The sequence below is a fragment of the Anser anser genome (genome assembly GCF_964211835.1).
Source record: "Anser anser genome assembly, chromosome: 1".
NCBI classification, from domain to species: Eukaryota; Metazoa; Chordata; class Aves; order Anseriformes; family Anatidae; genus Anser; species Anser anser.
The window spans coordinates 104,704,338-104,731,678 of NC_139720.1; the positions used below are offsets into that span (position 1 = coordinate 104,704,338).

General features: G+C 41.3%; 2 protein-coding genes across 19 annotated transcripts; one reads left to right on the forward strand and one right to left on the reverse strand.

Moving 5' to 3' along the window:
• Window positions 1–1,389: 1,389 nt before the first annotated feature.
• Window positions 1,390–24,427, reverse strand: STYK1 (serine/threonine/tyrosine kinase 1). Of its 12 annotated transcripts, none has more exons than XM_083839996.1 (10): window positions 24,307–24,427; window positions 11,418–11,522; window positions 10,313–10,456; window positions 9,100–9,348; window positions 8,683–8,864; window positions 4,294–4,377; window positions 3,829–4,037; window positions 3,542–3,582; window positions 3,171–3,267; window positions 1,390–2,487 (listed from the first exon to the last, which is right to left on the reverse strand). In XM_083839996.1, the coding sequence occupies exons 2-10, from the start codon at window positions 11,482–11,484 to the stop codon at window positions 2,283–2,285; spliced, it is 1,278 nt and encodes a 425-aa protein (XP_083696122.1). In that variant the 5' UTR covers window positions 11,485–11,522; window positions 24,307–24,427; the 3' UTR covers window positions 1,390–2,282. The 12 variants fall into 12 exon arrangements, with proteins under 12 accessions (XP_083696122.1, XP_083696131.1, XP_083696130.1 ...); XM_083840005.1 differs by having other exon boundaries at window positions 11,418–11,527; window positions 24,265–24,409; XM_083840004.1 differs by having other exon boundaries at window positions 24,265–24,405.
• Window positions 18,768–26,946, forward strand: SYCE3 (synaptonemal complex central element protein 3). 7 transcript variants are annotated; one of them, XM_083841156.1, is made up of 4 exons: window positions 23,993–24,119; window positions 25,226–25,347; window positions 25,495–25,603; window positions 26,577–26,946. In XM_083841156.1, the coding sequence occupies exons 3-4, from the start codon at window positions 25,495–25,497 to the stop codon at window positions 26,744–26,746; spliced, it is 279 nt and encodes a 92-aa protein (XP_083697282.1). In that variant the 5' UTR covers window positions 23,993–24,119; window positions 25,226–25,347; the 3' UTR covers window positions 26,747–26,946. The 7 variants fall into 7 exon arrangements, with proteins under 7 accessions (XP_083697284.1, XP_083697279.1, XP_083697282.1 ...); XM_083841155.1 differs by lacking the exon at window positions 25,226–25,347 and adding an exon at window positions 24,820–24,898 and having other exon boundaries at window positions 24,030–24,119; XM_083841154.1 differs by lacking the exons at window positions 23,993–24,119; window positions 25,226–25,347 and adding exons at window positions 24,365–24,435; window positions 24,820–24,898.
• The last annotated feature ends 395 nt before the right edge of the window (window positions 26,947–27,341 follow it).

The window sequence follows — 27,341 nt, forward strand, 5'->3', positions numbered from 1 at the left end:
GATGCTCATGCATTCTCAGTAACATCACAGTCATGCTTTCTCAGTAACAGCAACTTGTCCAATGGAAGTATTGTGAATCTGAGAGGTAAAGTTCAGGAGCAAAGTCCATTCTTCCACTTCTGTGGCTGCATTTCACACTTAAGAAAGCAGTGGCTGACTGAATTATGCAAACAACTCTGCTATCTTGGGGAAAATTACAGTGTAATACTAAAAAGTCAGTATTTTCTATGGGAACAAGATATCCCAATTAAACAAAGTCTTTTGTTGAAAACCCATTCTTCTCCACGAAACAACCGTAAAAGATTTTCACAAAGCCCTCAGTGGTTTCACTAACGAGGAATTCATGCATGAGTCTATACTGATCCTAAAAATCCCATGCATGAATGGAGACTGACATGTGGAAAAGGTTTCTATATAGACTATTTTAATTATCATGAACTGTAGGGCATCTACACATGTGTAATTCATCTATGCCCCTATAAAACTCAATCAGATTTAGATTCAGTCACTTCCAAACCTGTATGAACTAACCTGGGGAAAAGGCTGTCAAATCATCATAAGAATGCACATGCTGAGACTCAAGCCACTTTAATGAAAGGTAAATGATTTTAGACTTTAATATATATCAGAAATACGTGTTTCTGTGGACAGATTCATAAACAGTGCCTTGGCACAGATTTGCTCTCAGATGAAACTAAAGCAGATCTTTTCTTAGAGGCTGTAAGCTGCTCATCATCCTGAATTCCCATGGATTCCCTTGATCAAAGTTTTGATTAAGTATGAGGTTTCGTGTAAACCAGAACATTGCTTTTTGTGATGTAACAAGACAGGGAGCTTAAGAACAGTGATGCATTTGTCACATTTATCTCTCCATTTAACAAAGCTCCCTCTGAACAACTGTGCATTATTCATTAGGTCTGCACCAGTACTATGTATGCTGTTCAAGGTTCTGAGATTGTATTACGTACCCGCAATACACACACTTTTCGCTGGCAAAACCTGTGAGAGTATCCTATTCTTGTGTGGGAGGTTTGAGCCAAGCAAATGTTTTTTAATGAATAGTTTATTCACACATGAAAAATAATATCAACTGACTGGTAATTGTGAGTTTAACCTACGTTTACCAGGTAGTGTTAACCCTCTTCTCAAATGAGGGATAGAGAAGAGAATATTATTGTACATTTTTTAGCACGTTTTAGCATTTTAAAAAAAATAAGATGTTTCAATTCCTCAAGCGAGAAAGCTAACTGAGCAACTCCTTAATGGAGTTTGCAATATTCCGGTATATAGTGGTGACGTATGTACATTATAAACCAAAGTTACCTTTATTTCTGGAAGTAAACAGTTTTGTTAAAAGCCTACACCATACAGGGAAAAAAACAAACAAAATAAACAGACAAACATTTTATTCATGTTATTTTACATTTAGAGGAGAAAACTTCAATTACATTGTCTTGGGAGGATTAATAAATTTTGATGGAAAAAAAGAACCTAAGCTCTTTTGTACAGCTATATATTCTTAGTATATAACTATCCCCATACTGATGTACTACTAACGGTTGAACATTTCCTGCAGGATGCATACTCCCCTTCAGAAGAGCCATTGATTAGCTTTTTTTCACATAACCTTTTTTCTTTTTCTTTTTTTTCTTCCAGCCATGCATCCTATGTGGCTAACAAACCTAGTTTTGGCTTTGTAGGATGCTGCAAGTCTTCAGCTTGTTCTGAAATTATCCGTTTATTGGACACTTAACATTATCCATTTATGAGACATTTATTGAACACTTAACAGGCAAGAATGCAACTAACTTGAATAGGTCCTTGGAGAATGTGTAAGTAATGGACAGAAAACTACCCATTTACGTTACCTACTCAGTCCACTTTTTCTAATAGGATTGTGCCCCATACCATATTCCCCAGGACACCTGCTCTTCTGAATACAACTCAGAAACGTATTCTAAATGATGCAGTTTCACGGGACAGCAAGATGAGGATATATTTCCCAAAATATCCTTCAACTGAAATTTGTCATTCCATTTGCTACAGCTTCCTAGATCCGCTTTGCTTCCAAATGACCACTATCAAAGTGGTATCAACGAGGTGATTTAATATTACTACCACTACTAGTTCGTTGTTTCAGGTGTGGAGGAGAGATCTGAAATATATTGTGACTGAAAAACAAAGAGATCCCTCTCAACATACACACCTCATTCTGAGCTTGCAAACTGTCTAGAAAGGGCAAATTCAGAGATGACTCCTTTACCAATATGGGAAAGGGTCCTTCAGAGTACAGTGTATTCACTCACTAGGCTGTCTACTGCAACACCAGCAACACTAGCATAGAGTTCAGGCACCACTAGCTCAGGCACCTGCAGTACTGCATGGTCATTGCTGGTCTTTACAGCTTTCTGTAGCAACTGGATCAGGTCCGCAGGAGAAGGCCTATCAGTTGCATTCCACTGCCAGCAGGACTTCATGATGTTGTACCTGTAAGATGAAGAAGAGAGAGGAGCTGGGAATGAAAAGCACCAACACCAAATTTTACTTTACAAAACTGACTTTACATCTCATACTTAGAAAGTCTAGAGGCTTCCACTTTTTCTGCTTCATAGAAAGTCCTTTCAGTGAAATTTGCAACCAGATAATAACGTGTGAGGACAAAGGCAGACTTGCAGTTTTTTGCCAGGTTGTCAGTTGTGAGTATGGGAAAAGGGGAAAAGATTACATTTGGCATTACCTTTTGAAACAGTAACTGAGATTCTTATAGATACAAAAGCCTATGAATATTTAAAAAAAAAAAAAAGTCTTCACGAGACGAAGTATAATGCCTCAGATCTCCCCTGTGGATGTTTAGATCATTTTGGAGATTTACAGGAGAATGACTACTCTAGAATAGCCCTATGCCTTGCATGGAAGCAGTGGAGCAACGAAATTCAAGGGCAGAGAAAGAAACAGAAACAAGAGCAATTTTCAAAAGCAGGAAGAGAGTTTTTGGCAGTCAAGGTTTCAGTAAGACGTGGCGGGCATAAGAACAAGTCTCCTCAACTATCAGGTTTCTATTTTGTACAGTCTAGACTTAGAGATCTTTGTTAAGATCCAGCTTTCTGTGTTCCACTTCCATCTATCTCTGCAAATCTCACTTTCAATTATCCATAAAGCAAGTGGCTTACATGGCTTGCTGGCAGCTTGAAGGCTGTTTCATAATGTTCCGTCTCTGCAGGTATGGCAAGATGTCAGAAGGTGGTACCTCAGGATATGGTGGAGCACCTGGAAGGGTAAAGGAGTAACAGCAGAAAACTATGAGATAAAGGTAGCAGCTTCTGTGTAAGAATGTCTTCATTTCCTACCAAAATCCATTCATTTCCTATCACAATTCACACTGAGAGAAAGCCTAAAAGCAACTGTCGAGACTCTGCAAGATGGAAAAAAACAGGATGCATAGTTAAATGCCCTAACTTTGCATTCTTAAATTGAGATTTTGGAATTTGTTAATTTGTCACTTCCTTCTGTATTTTTTTTAATTATTATCAAATCTTCTTACCTAATGTAATCATTTCATACAATAGAATTCCAAAAGACCAGCTGCAAGAAAAGAAAACAAAGCAGTGTTAAGTTTCCATTCTAGCTAGCTAGCTAGCTTAAACATATACAAATGACTAGGCATAACCTGCAGAAATGAGAAGAGAAGGTATGAGATGTAAAGCAGAGCATCGCACTGAGAATAGGTATGCCTTACTGTGAACTTCAGGACATGAAATGATACATGAAGAAGTGAAAGAGACAGGTCTGACCGACAGATTAATGTATAGTCCAAAAATAAAATCATACATGTCTGCCTTAATGCTAGGGGGTTTCTTCAGGAGCCGCTCTGGTGCCTGCCACTTTACTGGTACCATCCCTGTGACTGAGCTGGCACCGTATGCGTGAGCTTCATAGGCCAGCCCCAAACCACACAGCTTGGCAGTGAAGCTGTTCTGAAGGAGGACATTCCTGGCAGCAATGTCACCATGGAACAATTTCTTCTGTTCAAGGTACGCCTAAAAAGTTAGAAGAGGAAGAGACCTTCATCATCTTAAAAGGAATTCTAATAGACAGAAATTTTTACTGAGTTTGCACCCATCTTCCACAGTGCAGAACAGAGGTGTATGCTTACCAAAACGATGCAAGCATATTTGGCTCAGCTTTAACAAACTACATCCTCACAGCTTAGGCTAAGAAAACTCAAGCCACCATGCAGACTTGTGTTGCGATCAAGCAGGAAGCAAAAAATGCAGCAAATGTGAGCAGACTTACCAGAGCTGCTGCAACTTGCTGTCCAACTTCATATACTTGCCTCTCAGTGAGGTCATAGAGGATACCATTCATTGTCATTACATCCTAGAGATAAAAGAGCAGATCTTGGATCATAGCTGGAGGGTACTGAAAAACTTCACAGAATCATAGAGTCGCTTGGCTTGGAAGGGACCTTAAAGATCACCTAACTCCAACCCCCCTGCCACTGGCAGGGATACCACCGACTAGATCAGTTTGGCCAAGGCCCCATCCAGCCTGGCCTTGAACACTTTCAGGGATGGGGCATCCACAACCTCTCTGGGCAACCTGTTCCAGTGCCTCACTATACTTACAGTGAAGAATTTCCTCCTAATATCTAGTCTAAATCTATCCTCTTTCCATTTAAGACCATTCCCCCTTCTCCTATCATTATCTACCTGAGAAAAGAGTCCTTCTCCATCTTTTTTATAAGCCCTCTTTAAGTACTGAAAGCCTCAATGAGGTCTCCCTGGAGCCTTCTCTTCTCCAGGCTCAACATTCCCAGCTCTCTCAGCCTTTCTTCATAGGACAGGTATTCTAGCCCTCTTGTTTCCTTTTAATCTAATAAAATGAATATTTTATAATCTTATGCTCCCTCAACTAATTTCATATATGGACTGTAAATCGGCTGAAAGATAAGGGTACAAGGATGGATATACGGTATGCTGGTAAGATAAGCACACTAGAGACTGATGAGTAAACCGGAGTATAGAGAAGAGATGAATAGGTTAGACAAAATTGGCAGAATACCAGTAAAGAATGACAAATACATATGAATGAAATATATATGAGTGAATGAAATACTACAAAGTAGACTGACAAGTAGAAAAGCATGTCTGTAACACACAAATGAATATCTGTGATGAGACTAACAGTCCATCTCTCTTACTCCCCTGTCTGTAACACTAACCCTAGTTGGATACCCAAATAAGAGAGAGAGAACAAAGTAAGCATATGTCGCTTTTCTTGAGCAGTTTTCCACCCCCGACAATTTTCAATCTGAAGACTTCCCAAGATGGCTATGGTTTCAATATGTTCAGTAAACTTTAACAGGTTATCTTCAGTGAATTTATTCAGTCTTGTCTTGAACCAATTTGTAAAGCTTAAGTATCCACACTAGTTGGTGGAAAGGAATTCCATTAGTCAAATCCCTACTTTCTGAAAAATCATATACACTTGTTTGTTTTGACCATGGCACTTATTAACTTTATTTGTTACCATCTTGTCTTTCTGCTGAACAAGACAAAGAGCAATCCCTCTGAATTTAGTGCTCTTGAGGTGGGAGAATGACAGATTTCTACAATAACATAGAAGTGTTTTGTTTCTACTCCTCTCTTACTAAGTCACAGAATATCTTGAGTTGGAAGGGATCAAGTCCAAGTCCTGGCTCCACCTAAGGCCACACAAAAATCAAACCATACATCTGGGAGTGTTGAACAAATGCTTCTTGAACTCTGACAGGCTTGGTGCTGTGACCACTTCCGTGGGGAACCTCTTCCAGTGCAAAACCACTCTCTCAGTGAACAACCTTTCCTGATGTCTAAACTGAACCTCCCATTGCAGCTCCATACCATTCCCTCAGGTCCTGTTGCTGTCTTCAGAGCTCAGTGCCTGCCCCTCCGCTCCCCTCGTGAGGAAGCTGCAGGCCACCATGAGGCTGCCCCAGTCTCTTCTTCTCTAGGCTGAACAAACCAAGTGACTTCAACTGCTCCTCGTATGTCTTGCCCTCTGTGGAGTAAAGTAACTACAAAAATTAAACTAATATTCACATTTTAAAGAAAATGTATAGCATTGAAGAAGCTTTCAGGGTGGAGTGTAGCTGCCTACCTAAGCGTTCCCTAGGCTTCCAACCTTAGATGCTATTGCACTAGGGGAACCTGGTGTGCTGACTCTAAGGCACAGTACGGAGCGTAGAGCAGAGTGGAGACACCGCGGCTAGGCTCTGTGGCAAGATGGGAACTCGATTGTTCTTGTGCACACTGAGACCAATAAATTGCACATTTGCTACCCTGAGACAACGACCTGTCATGTTTTTGACAAAATGCTGTGCTCTAGTGAACTTTTGCTCATTATAATATCATTATAATACCAAAACACACCTCCATCCCAAAAGCTACCCACCTCCAAGGTGCAACCACCCCTCACTGAGCACACTCTCTGAATTTCTCAGAGCCTATACCTTTAAACGAAAGCAAGAAAACTTTTTACCAGTCATAACCAAGATATGCTTGACTAGAGTCACTCAAGTTCCACCTAAGGGATAGAAAATAATATAAATTGGCTTAAGAGAAAGGGGATATTAGGGAAGATACCATCAGGAAGGATACCTTCTGACATCAGTCAACGGGCTGAGCCTCTCTTCCCCCCTCCATTGGGACACCGTAGGGTAAGATTTGAAGACTTGGCTATACCAGGTATCTCTGCAGAAACTTAGGAATCTCTAGAGTCTTTGTGCCTTTTAACACGTTAATAGACAGGCTGTGTACCTGTGTATTTCATGCATGTTAGATTGCTTTTGCAGACAGTGAATTTATCACCGGCAATCCAAAGAACCTGTGTAGCTGTTGCTGTAATAAATTGCACTTAATTGCATTGTTCCTAGCCATGATAGTTCTCACTGAATGCAGCTAGAGTGAGGGTGTGCTATGTTGTTGGTGAATCCACGACCGTGATAGTTCAGTTCCTTGAATCCGACCAGACCCGTAACGGTTAATCGACTACGCCCCTTAACGCGACACCCTCTAGAACCTTCATCATCTTCTTAGCCCTCCTTCGGACACTCTCTAACAATTTTATGTCTTTGTTTTATTGTAGCACCCAAAATTGCACACAGTGCTCGAGGTGAGGCTGCACCAGGCAACAAAGTACAGTAGGTCACTTCCTTTGATTAGCTAGCAATGTTGTGCTCGATGCACCTCAGGGTACAGTTGGCCCTTTTGGCTGCCAAGGCACACTGTTGACTCATATTCAATTTGCTGTCAAGCAGAAGCCCCAGATCCCTTTCCATGGGGCTGCTCTTCAGCCTCTCGTCACACAGTCTGTATGTATAGCCAGCGCTGTCCCTTCCCAGGTGCAGGATCTGGCACTTGCTCTTGTTCAGCTTGATGCAGTTGGTGACTGCCCAGCCCTCTAATTTGTCAGGATCTCTCTGCAAGGCCTCTCCACCCTCAAGGAGTCCACATCTTCTCCATCTGCAAAGTTCCTTGGTATGCATTTGAGTCCTGCATCCAGACATCAAACCTTTCCTTTAGAGAAAAAGCACTCTAAGAGGGGTGTGATGTAAAAGGCTTAGACAGCACCATCGATTTTGTTGTCTTGCTTTCTAAATTTCTAAAATATTGAATAAAAGCATAGGAAACAAATCAAAGCAAGGGGTTGCACATCTCCCATTTCTGTCATTCACAAAGCATGCTTAGTGTCTTATTCAAGCTGGACTTCCAGAGCAGCCTCTGGGAGAGTGCTGACATCGCAGAGCATTGCCTGGTTGCTCAGCGACTCTCTTGCACTATTGAAATCACAGAGCATTGCAAGTCTAGAGAAGAAATGTCCTAATATTTAGTCTCTTTTTTTGGCTTGTGGTGATATTTTCATGGGAGTGTATGTTTTCATAGAATGAGTCCCATGATTTTCACATTTCTTGTCAGCAATGGGACATCAGTATGTATGTGAAGCCAAGACTGCTTTTATGCTTCTGTATTATTTCATTTTTGTCTATGCTGAATTTCATCTGTTTCTCTTTATTGGACAGTCATTCTTCTGCAACTGCTCAAGGTTAGCCCTTGCCCTTACTGGCTGTTGTCATTGTCAACCATCACCACCTCTTTCGCAACCCATTTTCTAAGATATTGACACATACAATGAAAAGCACCAGGTCCTTGCACATTTCCCAGCAGAACTTCATGGGTGACCTTTCTTCACTGCAAGTACTTACTTTTCACTCCTATCCTCTGTTTCTTGTCTTTTCATCAATTAGTTATCATTTAAGGACCTTCTCCCTATTGTCATGAGTACTCTGTTTCTTTAAAAGCTTTTGGAATGGGACTTCATTTAAAACTTTTGTAAATCCAAGTAGCTGTTTCATTCTCACTCTTTCCAATGCCTGTTTAACGCTTCAAGGAACTCCAATGGCCTGCAAAGTAGGACTCCTACTTACAAAATATGTCAACTTCTCCAAACTACAGCACATCTGTACAGAAATACACTACTTATAGACCAGTTTAGACTTTTGTAGAACATCTTTGGGGGATGAAAATAGTTTAGATTGATATAGATGGATGCATGGAGAGATTACAAGAATCTTACGCGACTTACACATAGATATTCACATAAGCAATTTAAGAAGATGTGCTGTCATCGCTTCTTTTGACTCACCTTCCGACATGTCCATAGAAATGTCAACAGGTCACCAAGAGATACATCTTCCATGATCATATAAAGTGGGAACCGGTCTACACAGCATCCAACCAATTCAGCCAGGTTCTCATGATGGCCAAGATTTTGATGGAATTTAATCCTTCCCAGGAAATCCTTTACTTCCTGGGGACCAGCCATATCTGAAAGAATCAAAGAAATCCCAGTCTAGCACCACATGGAGGCAGCAAAGAAAAGGGCAAGTAACTTAAAAATAAACATGACTGCAGTTTTCTTTGGTCCAATTAAAATGCTACTATGACTAGCTAACATGTTACTGAACACAGCTCTATCTAGTAACGACTGCAAAGTTCTGATCAACATCATGTCTTTGATACACAGATATGTATCAATACGTTTTCTGGCCATGTGCCTTACCTTGTAAGGCTTTCAGTATGACAGACGTAGTCTTCCCGGGGTTTCCAGTTTCCAATTCTGCTCTGTAGATGCTCCCATAGCGGCCATGTTTTATCACCTGGAAGGTGCCTGGGAAGAGTTTTTCTCGTGGTATCTCCAGTTCTTTCAGAGTCAGGGATGCAGAACTTAGTAGGCTCTCCACAGATGTTTCACTCAGCTGTATATAGTGGTTCTCTGGTGAGCTAGATTCCTGCTGGTTCCTGTCATTCACTGACAAAAAAAAATATATATGTGATGCATAAAAACAGAGGGATGAACTCTTGCAGTAGGTGGCAATGCCCATCCTACTGTCTTTTGATTTTTGCTCCATACTGTTTTTGGAAATCAGGATGAAGTAAAGAAATGTTAGTGTATCATACTTACCCCAGCCCCTGAGGAGTTCAAGATCTTTATCTCCCACTCTACTTGATGAAAAGGCAGAATGAGTCTGGAGATCTGCACTGTATTTAACTATACAAACTTTCTTTCTGGATAAGACACAATTTGTATTTGATTCTCATGTACTGAAGCAACTGTCATTTTCTTTTATTACCACCTACTGTTTGTTATGAGAGAGACACACATAGGGTGCTCCCACACACGCCTTATCTTTGTTTTCAATTATTTCCTTTAAACTAGGCTGAAGATGCTTTTTTCCTGTGCAGAAACAAGAACAGTTCAGAACTGGACTTTCATTTCCACACAGCAGCATGTGCTTGCGGTAATGACAACCCTTTCTTCACATTCTCACCGCTCCCTATTCTATTTCCTTTTGTCCCAATAGGAAGTGGAATACAGGAGTTCGAAATTAAATTTCTTAAATGACAATATATATAACAAGTTAACTAGGTGTGATCTGCATCCAAAAGACTGTCATACCTCTGTGAAACTCTCCCTGCATTAGCATCCATGAAGACTCTTACATAAGAACACTTTGCAGGTCTCACGCGATGTTACCACAGTACGCTATGTTGGTTCAGGTTTGTTGAGAACCATCTGTACTACAGATTCCATTATTGCTACCACAAGTGGGGTAAATGAGGGTTCCCCAATTTTCCTTACGTTCACTAGATTGCTGGATACCACTCGGGATCTTCAGAAACACTATTGCCTAACGGCTCAAACAATGAGGAAATGGGATTGACTTAGGACCAATGAAACCAACACGCTTTCCTCTGGAAACTATGATGGTTACCTTGTTGTCCAGATGGTGATGATTCCTCCCGCTTTGTTCGCAAGCCTCGACAATGGAGCCAAAGGATCACGGTTAGCAGGATGACAAAAAAACCCACTAGGAGAGCTGGGACAACAATCACTTCGGTCTGATATTCACGCACAACTACAAGCAGACAAAGAAAATGGGAAGCCAAGGCATAAGCATTGCTGTTTTGAAAAGGACTATGTGCAGCATTACCTGATGTGCACAAATTCTGTATTACATAGCAGTAATGAACCATTTCAGTAAACTTCAACCCTAAAGGTATGTGGGAGCATTCACCTGCTGCTCCTTGGAATAACAACGGAACACTTTTAGTGCTGCAACCCTATTCCTCAAAGGTGCTGAATATTTAAAACCTCATGAAGCCATTGGGACTCCTGCACCTCAGGTCACTTATTTAGATGCCTTAATACAGAGGTGAGGAACTGTAGCTGTGAGTGTAAATATCCTACCAGTGAAACATAGTTGGCCCCGGCAGAGGGATAGGAGGGATATGGGAAGGGCTGGACATTGCCGTGCTATCACAAATCTAGATAGCAGTGCTATACAGGTTCAACTACTTCCATTAAAACTATAGGGAGCATTTTAAAGAAAAAAGGGTGGGATCACCTGGTTTAGAATTTGACCCAAAAACACTATAATTAACAAGGATGTTGCAGGTGATCGACTCTCTTTTATCCTCACATTTGGGGGTGGTGCTATTTTTGCACTGGGGCAAGGCACCATTTCAGTTTCCAAAGATTACATAAAGTGATGGAATCAAAATCTCACAAAATTGGTCCTTAGAAAAAAAGCAGATAATCTTACTGACTATGTCATGAGGTCTTAACCTCACCTTTATGACTCATTCAACGTAGAAATACTCTAAGACAGCTAAAATTATGTAAGATGAATCCCACCATAAAGGATGGAATCCCTATAGCAGTTTCCACCTTGAGACAATGCAGGGAAAACTCAGTCAAATCCTTCTGTTTGGGCTGGGATGCAAGTGGAGAAGGGGAAAGAGCTTGGTCCCCTTTTAGCAAAGCTGGCCAGCAAAGTTCAGCATATGAAAAATACTAAAGGAATCTGTGAATCTTACCACAGAGCTTGTCATTGCTGTTGCATTCCAGTAGCACGCGTGTGAATCTTTTCACGTCCCCTGCCATGTTCAATCACAAGCAAGTGAACCTCCAACCTCTGCCGTCTGCACTGACATGAAGAATATTAATGAAATTTATCAGGAGGAAGGATGATTTAGGAAACAATTAGTGAAAAGAACATGGAGATTTCCACCCCTTAAGTTCAGTAGTAGTGCAAAGAAGCAGCACAGGGACTGCTGGGACACGGCTTAGAGAACGACAAAGGATATCCACTATCAAATCCATGAACTGTAGACTGTACAATCAGTGCAAATTTAAAATTAAGTTTTTTCTACAGTGCTACACAAACAATTTGGTACTCATAGATCTGAAGGTAGTCATATGCACAAACATTCATAGTCCTCAACTCAATCATATTTAAAGAGCCTAACACTTCTTAGATGCCAGAATGACTTGGTCTTTTATCTTCTGGTCCATAATGAATGAACAAATCAGAAGCATGAATACAAAATGTCTGTTGTGCTTGACTAGAGTTCTTTTCACAACTCATATTATTGCCGAAGACTTAGCTTCACAAACAGTATCATCTAGAATGTTTTAAAGATGTTGGGACTTTTTTTTTCCTGGAAGTACTTTTTTTTTTTTTTTTTTGCCATGGGTTTAAGGCAATTAATCTCAACAACAAATGCTAATAGTAATACAGGATTCTTATTTATACTAACATGACTTTATGGAACTTGGTGATAGATAAAACATTAAAGAGTTTGTTCTCATGCTTAAAATTAAGGGATGAATTTATGTTTTATCAGCTGTACAAAAGATGCTGTGGAAAGAGGAAAACAGATTATATCTGCATTTTAAGATATTGAAAAATGTCTACTCCATTTTTTATTTCCTTTGATTCTTAATACGTTAGCAAAATCACCTGTTTCCAGAGCACGGCTACAAAATGAATTATATCAATGATACAGAAATAACACCAAGCTTTTCAGGTAAACTCTGAAAGCAAGCAAAGTCAAACAACCTTGACTATAACACATGAACATACTTACACACAAATACACAGGCATCACCCTAAGAGGAACATTCCTAGCTTCTTTCATTCTCAGACAAATACACAGATACAAAAGACAAGTGGGAACAGACACAATGGCATCACAGGACAACTGACTTTAGGACAATTAGCAAGCAATCATGTTGTATAATCTAAATCATAAACAGTCCAAGCTTTATCTTACCACTAGTCAACAGCTTTGCTTTGTACAGATGCTCATTAGAAATGCATGCTTATATTTAAACAAGGTGCATGCACAGGCTCATACAAGCACGTACATACCAGCTGGCACTTATGCAGAAACATGTTCATACGGTCACAAAGATCCACAAAAAAAAGCCTTGATGCAGCAACCATGTATATACTGCTCCCGTTTCTGTAAAAAAGGTTCCTACCTACCTTAGGTACCTCCCATTAGCAATGTCAGTGGGTGGCACCTGGATTTTCTAACCATATCCAGGCAGAACTACGCGATCCAGAAATAAAATCACTGGTGCATTAATTGCACTGGCACTCCCACTGGTTGCTATTGCTTACAGAGACGCATTGGTGTTACCAATGTAAAAGTCAGAGTAGATAAATCCATTTACACTCTATCCTCTTCCAAAACTCAGAGAAATAGAAAAAGAAGCTGCACTTAGTGATACAATTCTGAAAAGCTTCTCAGTGCTACTTTCCAGGACAAGAACAAATGAATTCTTGTACTTAGCTCTGTGGCTTACTGGTCAAACATTAACAACATTGCAGTTCCTGCACTTCCATCCTGAGTTAGCACTCTTGTGGACTGTTCTGCTAACTCAGAAATACACAGATCTCATCTCACAGATCTCAGATCTTCTTATATATTTAATAAACATTTTTTACAGTATACCTGTAATGCACCCATTGAAGTTATGTGGAACTAACATTTTTAAATTTACAGGTGCATTCTCACCACAGAGCAGAAAGCATACAGACAGTGCTCAAATATTTATTTTAATATATGAAGTCAATTTTCCAGCATCAAGCAAGGATATGGGGAACAAAAATATGTTACGAGGTTCAAAACCTACACCTTATTGGAATTGTATTTTCCCTTGTCTATGTCTTATGTTGTGCCAAGACCAGTGCTGTTTCAATCATGAGCACCTGGAAAACATATCCTGTATTATTTCAATTTAGAATTTGTATTGGACAATTTGTGCAATCACAAGTAAATATCAGTTTAGTTATTCTGCTTTTTTAGAACTCTTTTGCATATACTAAAATCTACTCGCTGGAACTCTTGGATCTTCATTTCTCTTAATTGTTTACTTCCAAAAATGCATTTGCTTCTCCTTGCCTGAGCCTATCTAAACTTTCAGGTTATTCTGATTTCCTTCTCCTTCTGTTGAAACTCATGATTTTTGTTGTTTACACAAATCCTTGAATTTCCTTTTTTTCCTGCGACATGCACTTTTTTCACCAGATGCCCTGTTGTGCAGCACATCAATGTGAGAACACCTTATACAAGAAAACTAATTGGTAATGAAATATAAAAATAAAATGTGATAGGCAACAACCACAGTACTAGGCTACTCTTCCTTCAGAATGCCAAAGATCAAGGTAACAGCCATATGTTTCTGTGCAGTTGCAGGCTCCGAAGACTTCCTGAAAGACACCTTCCCCTTGATACATTGACCAGAATGCAAATTAGCTTTCTCAACAAAGCTTCTCAACACAAGGAACTGAATGAAAGCAACAAGAGGCTGCGAAGTTCTCTGTAAAGAAGAGTTTTGAAAAGGCACCTGTTCCCCTGATAAGGGCTCAGAAAGAGGGGACAGGAGTTTCACTGAAAAGATCCGGTGAGACAAGGGAGCTTTTGCTGTGGCACAGGGAAATATAGCTTTGCTGATAGTGCCCTTAAGAGTAATGCTCAATGCATTATTAACCATGTTCAGATACAACATGGCTCCATGTGGACTGTAACAACAACAATCAAGCCTTTCTTTGGCCAATACTTGAATCCAAAGCCCCACATCCAAGCTAAACACATAATCAAGACTGTGGTAGCTAGACATAGCAAAAGTAGCTGCCCTTAGACAGTGAGAAATACATAGCAATACTTAAGCAGAATCTATCCCACAGTCAATGGTGCTTGCAAAGTGCTACTAGGAGGCTACTGGGCAAGCCGCATGTGGAGCAGCAGTTCCACAGCCATTCCTTTGTTGACCGTGCCAGGTGAATTAGCCCCCATATCTGTCTTACACTGACCACTTACTAATTCCTCTGTGTACATCTGCCAACATGATGAGCACCGGGGAAAAAGGTGGTGTATTATCTTCAGCCAAGTTTGTTTGACAAGCTGGTCTGACACACTGGTGATTTAAACAAAGGATGGAGAACAACATGAGCACAGGAATAAGTAGCTAAAAGATGGCAATTGTGGGGGTTGCTTAAACAGGTTCAGGAAGCCCCGATGCTTAATACGAATAAGGTTTTGTGAACGCAGCTGACCTGAATTAAGTGTTCACCACTACCAAACCAGTGGAGTGTCTCGCTCCTCTCTGCGCTCTTCCCACACCTTGTTTTCCTCCCAGATGTGCAACTGATCACATGGTAAACTGATTCAAAACACTATGCCGACAAGAATAATTCACTGCTATATTTGGCACGGTACTTTCCTACCATTTTTGTGAGTGGTACTAGTTCACCAAGCAATTTAACAAGTGTCAACACAGGCTCAAGGAAGTGGCATCCAGAAGCAGGAACAGGGAAAACAGATCTTCCACTACCCAGAATATTGAATGACTATTTTGTCTAAAGCTGTACCATGACACCATTCCCTGGGTCAGCACCAAGCCACAGGCACTGTATGCCAGCATAAGCCCTACTACAAATTTTTCCATTCCCTGTCACTCATTCCCATGTTCATGCTGCCCCTATAGTGCTAGCACAAGAATTTACATGGCAATGTGGTAAACTGAATCGAGCAGGTGATCTGCCCTAAAATAAATAATCTTCTCTTGCGTTTTTCATCAGGCTCAATTTATGCTTATTTAAGTGCCAGCACCTAAAAGTCATGAAGCCTAAGAGACAGACATTGCTGTGAAGACTGAGAAGTAACAGAAATATAAACTCTTATGTGTCAATGGAATATATGGGAATAACTGGCTTGAGAACTGCGCACACAAACTGGCTGCTGCCTGCACCTGACACATTCAGGAAAATACGATGCTGTATGTATTCATGGCACACAGTTTGCCAGTGAATGTATCTAACTTGCAACGTCAGTTCCCACTGTTAAAACAAATCCATGTGTACTGATTAGCTACTCTGGCTAAAGGAACAGGTGACTAAATTAATTAAATATGATAAAAATAAAGGCTAAGATTAATTCAGATCTTCATTAAACCGTTTAAACTGTGCTATGAGCTGATGTGGAAGTTAACGCACTTATTTCATCAGACTTCCTGACTTGCATAATTGCACACCACTTTATTATCACAATATGCTTCCAAATGTTTTTCTTGCACTCATCATAAGGACCAACTATAATATGACTGCAGGTAGGTAAGGAACAGCTGAGTAATTACTCTCTTCAGTCTAGCATACTGAACAGCCTGACTGATAAAAGACAAAAAAAAATCCTTTAACCATAATGCCTCCTATTTTATTCCTTGCAGCAGCAGATCTATACTCAAGCTTTTCCAGTCACCAGTTCTGTACTGCTTTTATTATTTTCTTTCTGTTGTATATGACCTTTGAACATTGCTACCAGTCAAGGCTATGACAGACGTTATGTGTGCAAGCGTGCTGCTCAGGTCATGCAGCTGGAAAGGAAGGGAGCTACTGGAAACCAAAATGGCAGTGAAAGCACAGTGTCTGGGCTCCAGATAGCCAGGCAGCTGTGCATACTGAATGTGAGAGAGGGAGAAGAAAAATACCACAGAAAAGCAAACAGAGAAACAGAGACTTCTTCCCAGCAGTCTCCACCACTCTACATAAAAGCAGTATCCAAAACAAAAAACAGCTCCCACAGGTCTCAAACTGAACAACTCGATGCCTTTTATGTCTACAAAAAGCTATGCACCTGTTAGACTGCATGTCCTGTCCCTTCTGCCTTCAGAAGACTTTAGTGACTTTTTCCAACAGCCTGGCAGATCACAACATTTTTGCAAGGCTTCCCTGACCCACTGAGCTGTCTCACCATAAGGCACCTCCGAGCTACTTAGTCTGAGCAGCATCTCCAGCCGTGTAGAATGGGAAACTCTGACGGGTCAGTCCAGGTCATAACATACCAGAGCCACTTCACTTCTGTCCCGAACAGGGATTACTGATAATACCCTGTGGCTTACTGCACTTGCTGTCATAATTTCTCAGCTATCAAGATTCGGTATTCCAACTCACTTTTGCGTCAGGTGGCAGCTGTAACACCCTATAAGAAAACAAAGTATTTCAAAAAATCCCATGCAGTGACTCAAGATTTTCTCTTGGTCCAAAATTAGAAGCAGTACCTGAACATCAAATCTAGGCTAGCTGCTACTGAAGCATATTAAGGAGTTAAAGAAAATCAGGATGACTACTTCTGAAGAGATATACCATGGAAAAAAAAGCAAATAATGAGGTTCATGCTACTATCTGGGCAGGTGGATCACTTCGGGCAAACCTGGCTCCTTTTCAAGGGAGCAGAAAAAATGGGCAAAGTCAGCAGTCAACACTGCACTGAAAAATATGATTGAAGAGGACTCTGCACTGTTGTGCTTTTATCCTAATGAGATTAGTCCAAACTGGCACCACGTCAGTGGAGATATGCAAGATTTCATGGTGCTAAGTTTAAGCAAAACTTAGATCATCTCACAAAAAATGAATTTATTTGTACAGCATGAGGAAGTCCTGAGTATAGAAGTGTGAAATCATACAGAAACTGAATGGTGATTAAGACAAAAATATTTTTTCTAATACAGACAAGCCCTTCTATAGTTTCTGAAATACTAACATACATCTTAATCACACTCCCCTTTATTAAGGCCACAAAAAATATTCCTCATAGGTAGTCCACAAAATAAAAGTTAAAATAATTTAAAAAAAAAAAGTGACAAATATATTAACCTGAAGCCCTTAGTGAGAAAGAATATGAAAAGTCTAGAGGCCAGATTCATGAGCATACACTTACCCATTACCTTCTTTTTTGTAGTTCCAAAATCACAGGCTACTTTTGAAAGCACCAGCCATGCTGTATCTTTTTGACTGACTGATTTTGATAGCAGTAGCTGCAAGCACTTAGCCTGTACCCAAACCCCAGCACAAACCTAATACAGATATTCTGAAATACTGTGACAGAAAAAGCTGTACCAGGACATAGGAAGAGTTGAGAGTTTTTCAAAGGACCACAAACACATGTAGCTCTTCTTGTAAAAAACACTGCATGATAAAAATACTGCATATTATGTTGCTGCATAATGGCTTAAGAAACAATGTGAACCTGCTTTCATAGACACACAGCCATATGGAAATTTAGCTGAAGTTATGCACACAACTTTAGCTTCACAAGTCCTTAACTTTTGTCTGTTTGTTGGTGCATTTAATGTAGATTGTCTTTATGCTTAAGTAGCTTATGTGCGTGTGCACATAGATGGAAACAGGTAAATACGCAGAAAAAGCTAGATATCTGCACCACATACGATTATTTAGTTTCCTTACAATCAAGCAGTAGTGACAGAAATCAAATGCTAATCAATTCTGAATCCACACCTAGGCACGTATTATTTAACTGAGCACTGAACGTATTTACATACATGGGCACTGCATTGCCTTGCATTGTTTCAGTGAACTAATTTTAAACAGAACTTATTTCCTTTCTTATTTTCTCCCTGTTTAAAACGTACCTAGAAGTTATTTCATTATTTCAGTTTTTTCATCAACCTGCGTGTAGAGGATATCACCTCTTCTATTTTCTCAAACCCCAATACCATTAAGACAAGATTTTACCACAGGAACGTGTAAGTAACTTCTGTACAAGCAGTAAGCACACACATAGATGTACACACATGTATAGATTTTACAGTGCAGTTATATCCTAGTTCAGGTCACGTTTATGTTAATAGGAGTCTTTTCAAATATTTAAATAATCATCAGCTAGTCTTCTAGCAGCGTTTTCTCTCACTTACCTCAGTCACACCACTTCTCTTGCCCTGCAGTGCTCTTTCCCTGGAACTTGCCTGCTGCCAGCTCCCTGTTTGTCTGAGGCCACTCCTGATAGTGCTGACGGTTACCTCGTGCAGTTGTAATTCTTATGACTAAGTTCCTCCTCACTGATTTTCCTGCCCCTGACCTGCCCGGATTCAGTTCTTCACTCCTCGAGGTTTTCTCGGCCGTCTCCCCAGGGATACCGCACGAGCCTAAGTCCAACACGCACGCCGACAGGTAGGCGCACGCTCGTAAAAGGGGTCTGCCTGGCTTGCACACGCCAGCTGCTCTCCCACTGATGACAGACACAGGCAAGGCAAAGACTCCTTGGGCGGGGGCCTTCGAGCATAACTCGAAGGGCAGGCAAGCACCCATCGAGAGGGACGGGCTAACATAACAAGCGGAAACTGCGCACTTCAGGCTAATGGTTCGTGTTTAGAGATAAAATGGGTTCTCAGAACAGAACATTTGGACAACCCCCCTAAAAAACTCCACATGCTGAGAAAGCTTTCTAGCAGGAACACAACCTGGCAGAGAACATGAAAATGAACAAAGGGAGAAAAGACTAATAATACTCAAACAGATAGCTGCAAGGCAAGCTTTTTTCACATTCAGGCTTGCTCCCTGTATCCCTCCTGCTCAGGCTGTCCATGCATTCTCCAGCATTTTCCATCTCTGCTGTTCAGCTCTTCCCTTTCCCTTTCCTCTCAGTAGCCCAGCTTGGAGCTTCCCACACAGTCCTGACAACGACTCTCACTTACAAAGCCCCTTCAAAATCCATCCTAATCTCCCCAATAAGTCCTGTTAATATTTTAGAACACACCCCTGCAACCTCGTCTTGTTACCGTGCCCACGAAGTCACTGTTCAGCTCTGTTAGTGCCCTCAGTCCTGAGAAGCCATGTGGTGCATTTCAGTTCCTTAGTTCCTTCAGTTCAACTTCATTGTATTTCAGTTCCTCAGCATTTCTGCCCTGGGGACTTTCTTCCCAACCAACCAGTGTATTTGAATCCCAGCTGCTGGGCTGTAGGCTCCCCCTATCAGCTCAAAGACTGCCCTCAGCTATCACCAAAACATCTTGTGTTTCAGATTCCTGACTCCTGACTATATGAGCCTGTAGAAGATTATTTGCTTACCTACTTCACACAAGTGGGAGGCAGTTGTATTACATGAGGAAACGACATGAGACCTACCATCGAGAGACAAAGTTCATTGCACAGTCATTACGCTCTACTGGTGGCTTTGGAAAAGTAAAAAATCGTATGATCTCTGACAACTGTTTGAGCAAATCTGATTTATTCCTATTAACACTTTGGTGCTGTGTAAATTCATTTTGGGAAGTTTTTAGCCGTGGTAGAGGCAATAGCTTTAGATACTGAAACACAATAGTTAATTTATCCATAGGAGCGACTGCATATCAATGTATCCGTACAGCAGTACCTCCCAAACTTCTCTCTGGGAAGATTGTTCCACCTGGCATTTACTTTCTAGGTATACAGAATGGTTAAACTCACGAGTGGATCTCTTTATGGCTTGATCTCTACAGAGCCTGGCAGAAGTGAGCAAAATAATATTAGTGAAATAGTCACGTAAGGTGGACTTCCATACCCCGACAAACCAGCAGAGACAACTTCTAGACTGAAAATTTTCTTGAGTTACAAAGATCACTGCAGCTGCAGACTGTAGGCTCAGGCTCTGGTTTCTGTTTTCCTCCTATTCTGGTGCTACCTTGCTTTGACTGTCAGCAGTATTTTCTCCATGAAAATGTAAAAGATCTGAGGATCTATACCTCACTCCTCATTAAGAAGCAGCTACATTGCAAAGGATAGTTCCTCATTTAAATGTGCTCTCTACTGAAATGTGTTGCTTTCCACAGGCACTTTCCCTAAGGGCAGCTGGGGGAACTTATTCAAATGTAATGTTAAATATAAATAAAATATAATAACTGATAGTCTTTCTCCGTTTGCTCTTTCTTTCACAGTTTCTACAGCCCACACCTGTAGAAATAAAGAGTAGGAAAGGCATGGGGTTAATATTCAAGGTATGCATATGCACAAGCAGCAACCCCTGCTGCTTTTAGTTTCTCCAGTCAATCTTTCTGCTGGGATCCCAGTCAGACTGGTTGGAGAAGATGTTTTAACAGTTCAGAGTTCAGACTTTAAACTACAGTCTTCCTCACAGATCATAACCCCCTCCCCCTGTTTGGTTAAGGGACAGCAGTCATTTATTGTCCTGTGAAAAGCAAACTTCTGCTACAAGTCTTCTATTGTGTGCACATCCACAAAGAAAACATTGCCTGTTTAAATGTCCTTCTGTTTTTTTCCCTTATGTAATTTTTTCCTTATGTATGATTAAGTGCACTGAAAGGTGATGGACTGTCAGTCTTGCTAACAAAAACGTCCTCTTTACCACATGCAGCAACCATGCAAACCACACACAACTGCTAAGTAACCTCAACAAAATGCTTCTGAGACTGAGTGGCAATGCAGCCACAAACCATTCAGTCTCTGTCCTATGTGATGAGACTGTTAAGCAGGCTGCTAATTTTGTAGTTCAACTTCCAGAAAGTCAGCAAACTCCAAGAAACTGTCACTGGTCCAGGAAGTAAGCTTCATATGAAGGGATCCTCTTGTTTAATCTTGCTGTGGTATCCACATTTTTTTCTGCAGTAACTTAGAGGCAGTAAGTTTTCTGACGTTTACTTTCACATCCTGTAAGATTTGAAAACCATACCCATAGATGATGGACCATGACTGATCTTTTGATCAGCTGAAGCCCACAGAGGTTGAAAGGCTTAGTACCTCTTCCTTTGGTTCTACAAGCTAGCCATTCACCCCTGAGCAGGGTAGGAATCCCTGAGCAGGGTAAGCAGAGATGATCTAGAAGCGAAAGAAACATTCCCGTCATTATCCCAAGTCACTTCTGCCTCAGGAGCTCTGCCTCTCATGATGACAAGATATTCTGACTCGAGAACAATTCATTTGCCTCAATTCTTCTTGAAAATGGTGTGATTTTCAATTCATCCCTACTGCTTTTGTTATTTAAAATTTCCATAAGAATGAAGACTACGAGGAGCTGCATTACATGAAGAAAAAAAAGAGCTCTTCCATATAAAAACTAAATGACTGAAGGATTAATCCTCATCAGCCAGTTGAAGTTCCAGTAATTTGCCAGCACTTACACTATTTAGGGTGAGGCACATCTAATAGTAATCTTTTCCACCCACTTTCCAACCAAACTAGACCGTACCTTTCCCAACTCTCTTCTTGAATCTAAATGGAAATTTCCTTTGCAGTTTTACAGTCTCTGCCTTGGTGGTCAGCCCTCCCTACTCAGACCAGATGCTCAGGAAAGACCCTGAAGGATGGTTAGATGCTCTAAGTACATAAGCTCACTAGGTTACAGTAGTTTTCCCCTTTGACTTCTTTGGCAGATTTTCCAGGCCCAGAGGCTTGGATTCATTTGACAGAGATGAAAAACTAAGTTAGGAGCATAGCTGCCACAGATTCTCTGTTATAGTTAATACAAGGTCATAGGCACTTCTGTAAAGCAGGTCAAGCACCAAAATCCTCTCTCCCTACATGACAGGTATAAAGGGTAGCCTAGCTCCTAATTCACATCTTTGTCAAATGACAGAAGTTAGATAACATGCATCTGAGCTAGAGTCTCGTTTTCCTCTTCTTCAAATAAATAATTTCCCAGAGCGAGAGCTCATTGGGATCCCCAAATCAGTAGTTATCAATTGATGAACTGTTAGACTGGAAGTTAGGTGCAGCACATACCATTTGCATTCCCTTCAGCTTTGTGTAGTTTCTTGGTGCTCCTGACCTTAGCAACTAATATCCTGAGCACAATAGGCATGCACATTCTTCAGTTACTCTTACCTTTTTTCTTTCAGCTTCTTACGTTCTTTCTGCTAAATATACACATTTTCCTCCTAAGTTCCATTTCTTTTGCCACTGCATTTTTACATTGTTCACATTTCCAAGTGAGAATACAACAGCTCCTCTTGGCAAAACTTGGAAGCCATTGAACAGAGGTATAATAACCTAAAACACCCAGTCTACATATTGAATAAATCGCATCACTTCACACAAAAAGAAGCAGAGAAGCCGGCTCTTCCCTGGCAAGGATGCCAATAGAGACCTCACAAGAACTAAAAAGTATGTATATCACAAAAGTTCACTTAATGTAACACTGTTACATAAAAGTATGTTTCCATTTAATAACACCTTTTTTGACCTGTAATTCACTCTCTACCATATCGCTGTGTCCTAAAGGACAGTCAAGAAGAATGACAAACCAAGGAATGTTGAAAAAATACTGTTCCTGTCTGCCAGTGCCACTGGAAATGGATTTTAGCCCATTTATTATCACGCACTAGCAAGGTACCTATTACTAAACTATTGGAATTACGTGCATACATTAATTATTGTATAAATAGACGATGTTTGCTGCCCAGATTTTCATGGAGTAAGGAAGCAATATATTAAAAAGCAATACCAGAGCTTCCTAACCACAGACAAACACACGCACACACAGCAGGAGGCAGCATCTGGGAGGCAGCTTAGCAGCACAGAACTCAGGAGCTGAGGTTACCAAACACTGAAATGCCTGTGCCACCTCAAACCGGGGGGCCGTCGGCCCAGCACTGTTCCTCAGACAGCCAGCAGTGTGAGGGAAACCAAAGACCGTAACAACATAAAATGACGTTTCTCACAACACCTTCCCTTGCCTCCAGCCACCTTTGGTATAAGCATTTATTTAGCCAGATATGGCCTTTTCTTGCATATGCCTTGAAGGATTTTGCCCAACCGCCTTCAAACCCCCGCAAACTTTTAGCAACACAGTGCTCCGTGACAAATTCCTCAGCTTCCGTGAAAAGTGTTGTGCCTCTTTTTGTTTGTATTGAAGATGGATTCCAGCCTTCAAACCAGCTGCTTACTGTGCTCAGCTGGCAGTGAAATAAACGGTGATAGCAAGAGACGACTAAAAGTTTTATGCACAATGAAAGCCTTAATATACTCAAACACTTAAAAACGGGACGAAGCTTGAGGTTGTGCAGATGAAAAGGCACAAGGCAGCCCAGACAGCTGAAGGTCTGTACGCTGCTCTGGTCTGTGCCACCATTTGGGGTGCGAGCCGTTCAGAGGGACCCGACTCTCTGCCCCCTATACACCACCTCAGGACTGTTACCTACGAACTCCTGGCGGACTGCGCGTCGTGTCTCAGTAACCGGCATACTTCTAGCCCTGCAAACACTTGCTCCACTATTGTTATTATCTGAAGGCAAAGACCAGGGAGACCGGCAGACTTTCCTGCAGGAGGACACGCAGACGCCCAGCCCCTGGTCTCGGGGCCCGGCTCCGGGGCTGCCCTCGGACCCGCCACGCCGGCCCCCTGCAGCCAGCCCCGCAGGAGCCCGCGGCCCCCAGGCGGCCGGGGCCGGGCGGCAGCAGGGAAGGGGGGGGTTACCTCCTGCCTTCCGGCCTCCGGGGAACGGTAACTACGTTTGGCGGCGGGGCTCCGGCTCTGCCGCGGACCGTGGCCGCTCTAGCAGGAGGGGCAGGCGGGCGGGACGCCCCGGGCCAGCCGCCCACCCCAAAAAAAGCCGTGTCCTTCCCCGGCCTTTCCCTCGGCCGCCTACCTCCCCGCCGCAGCGCTCGTTTCCGTGAACCACAAAATTTACCGGGTGGCTCAGCCCGGGGGCGCCGCAGCCGCGAGCGGGCGGGCGGGGAGGACGGAACGGCATTTTCTCGTGTCCCGTTGCCGCCCGCCCCTGTCGCGCGGGCCCCGCTGGCGGCGGGGAGCGGGGAGGGTGAGGCCTCCGCGGCGAGGCGGGGCCGGCGGCTCCGTGAGGGGCTGCGGCGGGCCCCGAGCTGCGGGGCTGGGGCCGCGGCTGCAGGGTGGCACGGCAGGGGGCGAGTGGGCGGTTTGGTGCCAGACTGCGGGGTTCTGGGCAGCTGGTAAAGCTGGGGGCGCGCTGAGAGCCTTCACCGCGAAGCGTCCTCGTGAGGCTCGGTGTTCCGTTAAAACGCTTTAAGTCCCTTGTAACTCAGTGCGTTTCTTCCACATAACGTCAATCCACAATAAAAAAACACAGAATGGATACCCCCTAATTGCGTTAGATAAATTATGTGTTTTTGTTTGTTTTTTGTTTTTTTCCTGACAAAACCTATGCCTACTGCGTGGCATGTCTCAGTGCGGCAGTGAAGCTCTTCCCTCCATAGTTCCACCCCATCCATCTGTGGCTTTCAGAAACGGCAATCAAAGGCCAGGCTGTACGTTTTTGGTTAATACCAATGCTCTGAAAACTTAATTTCTGAAGCTGGGTCTCTCTGGTTTTGCCCCTAAACTTTTTTTGCTTCCTGAAAATTTGCATCCAAGTTAAGCTTCCTGCAACTGAGCTGCTTATATGGTTACAGAAGTTACTATATGCAGTTATCTGGCTCGAGAAACACATGTGAAATGCTGAATATAAATGGAGATTTCACAACACATTGGAAAATTAGGTCAGAATATCTAGAGGAGATATTCTGAAGACAACTGTAACAGGAAAATAAAATTTTCTAATGATCTCTTTGACACAATAATCTTTGTTATTACAGATACCAAAATCTTTACCTCACACAAATACAGCATATTTCAGTGTAATTCTTTCTACTTAAGCTGATTTTAAAATGGATTGAAGGAAGCATGCGACATACAGTTGATAACCAGTAACTTCCAGGTCAGATTCTTAATGAATTAACATGTAAACTGAGAAACTTACACATTTTTTATTATTGATTTTTGTTCCAATATTGTCTTCCCTCAACTGTTAAAATCAACTCACCTCAAAGGAAAATAAAGTATGAAATACTTGCTTTCCTTGCAGATGGCCAGATCAGAACCTCAGGACAGAAATTATGAAAATGTGGTAAAGATGGTAGAGGACCTGAACAGAGACTTAGAGAAACTTCTGGAGGAAATGGAAAAAATGACAGGTAAAGGTCTTTGTTAAGAACAATATGGATTTGTCTACTAGAGTGAAGACATTGAAGATTCATTATTTATATTTATTGCTGTGAACTTCCTCGTGATAGAAATGTAGCTGGAAAAAAAATCGCCATCAGCAAATGCCCTAACGTTCTTAACTGAGAGAAAGAGTGCAAATAATCAAATTGGGCATTAACACTAAGATGATGCTTAGTTCAGAGTAGTGACTGAAAGCAGAAATAATATTAAGGCATTTAATTTACAATGATTAAAACATAGATAACAACATAAAATGAAAATTTCATTTTGAAAAATGGTGGAGTACACAGTAACTCTCCAGCCAATGCATGACAATCACCCTGTTGGAACACTCTTTGCAAATTTAATCATAGTCCCTTATGTATGGAGAGGACTGCATATTCCTCTTCATATTCTGCAACAATTCTATCAGAAACTGTACAGCTAACACAAAGAGATGGAAATTGATAATTAGACTATTTGTAATTAATGATGATTTAGGAATGTTGTTGAGAAAACTAGTCTATTTATGGTAAAACAAAAGGGAAGGTATGAAATTTAAGAACTGATCTAATTAGGTTGTTCTTAATCATTTTTCCATCTCCATGCTGTGATCTTTGGCTTTTCTTTTCCTCACCTAACATGAGCCTCCTAACTGTTACTGGTCTGGAGCTAGAATTCTTGGGTTTCATTCATTCATTTTAAAAAAGTCTATTACACCTTTTTTAATTACCCTTTTTGTTGTAAACGTTAGGTAAAAGCGTCCATCTCCTTTTTGTACTTTACATCTGTATACTTCCATTCTGAAGTATTTTGAGACATTTATAAAAAAGTAACACCAAACATACATAAAGTCTGGTCTGATAATAATGAATGTCCTTTATTCTTTTATTGAATCAGCCACTGCTTTTTTTTTTTTTTTTAAGCAAAATTCCTGTCTTGGTAATATCTTTTGGTTTAAAGTGCAGGCAACCTGGATGGCATATGACATGGTAGTAATGCGCACCAACCCAGACCTGGCCAATTCCATGAGGCGTCTGGAAGATGCCTTCCTGAATTGCAAAGAAGAGATGGAGAAAAGATGGCAAGAGGTGCTAAGGGAATCTAAAGGTGAAGAGCAAAAAAAGGAGTAAATTAGTCATACTGTCAGAGCTACATACCTTGGAAAATCTCTCCAGTCTTTTTTTTGTCAGCCATGGAGGTTTCACAAACACCATGGAAAATAGATTGCCATTCATTTTACTAAGAAATACTTACGTGTATACATTTATGGAAATATTTTGATGAGTATACATACATGTATTAATATTGTTGAATATACAAGGTAACAATGTGCCTATTTTTATTGCATTCATCAGCCATCCTTATAGTGTATGTGAATATACAACTTACTTCCTGGAAGATCACACTCACTTCATAGTCAATATGTACACATGGAATAGTTTGACCTCTGAACAAATGCGTTGGGGCAAGAAAGAGTGTATACAACGGACAACTGCATTGCACCAGCATATGCCTATCAAGGAAAACTGAAGAATTACTTTTTTTTTCCCCAAATGAAAAACTCTAGATGTGCAGATTGATCAGGTTAGTTTGATGTGGGATTGCCTAATAGGTGTTCAGCGACAATTTTATTGTTAGATAGCTCACATGTAGCATTTTCATTTTGTTTCCTTGGATTTTTAACCATTTATTTGGACTGGTTATCCCAGAAAGATTGTTTCTTTC

What these genes read in the sequence shown, in the direction of transcription:
- STYK1 (XM_083839996.1), bottom strand. Translation starts at nt 11,484, where the DNA reads ATGGCAGGGGACGTGAAAAGATTCACACGCGTGCTACTGGAATGCAAC. An exon ending in CAGCAATGACAAGCTCTGTG is followed by an intron (nt 10,457 to 11,417) that starts GTAAGATTCACA and finishes GTCTGCTTGTAG; the next exon opens with TTGTGCGTGAATATCAGACC. An exon ending in CATACTGAAAGCCTTACAAG is followed by an intron (nt 8,865 to 9,099) that starts GTAAGGCACATG and finishes TGATTCTTTCAG; the next exon opens with ATATGGCTGGTCCCCAGGAA.
- SYCE3 (XM_083841158.1), top strand. Translation starts at nt 25,495, where the DNA reads ATGGCCAGATCAGAACCTCAGGACAGAAATTATGAAAATGTGGTAAAG. An exon ending in GGAAATGGAAAAAATGACAG is followed by an intron (nt 25,604 to 26,576) that starts GTAAAGGTCTTT and finishes TTTGGTTTAAAG; the next exon opens with TGCAGGCAACCTGGATGGCA.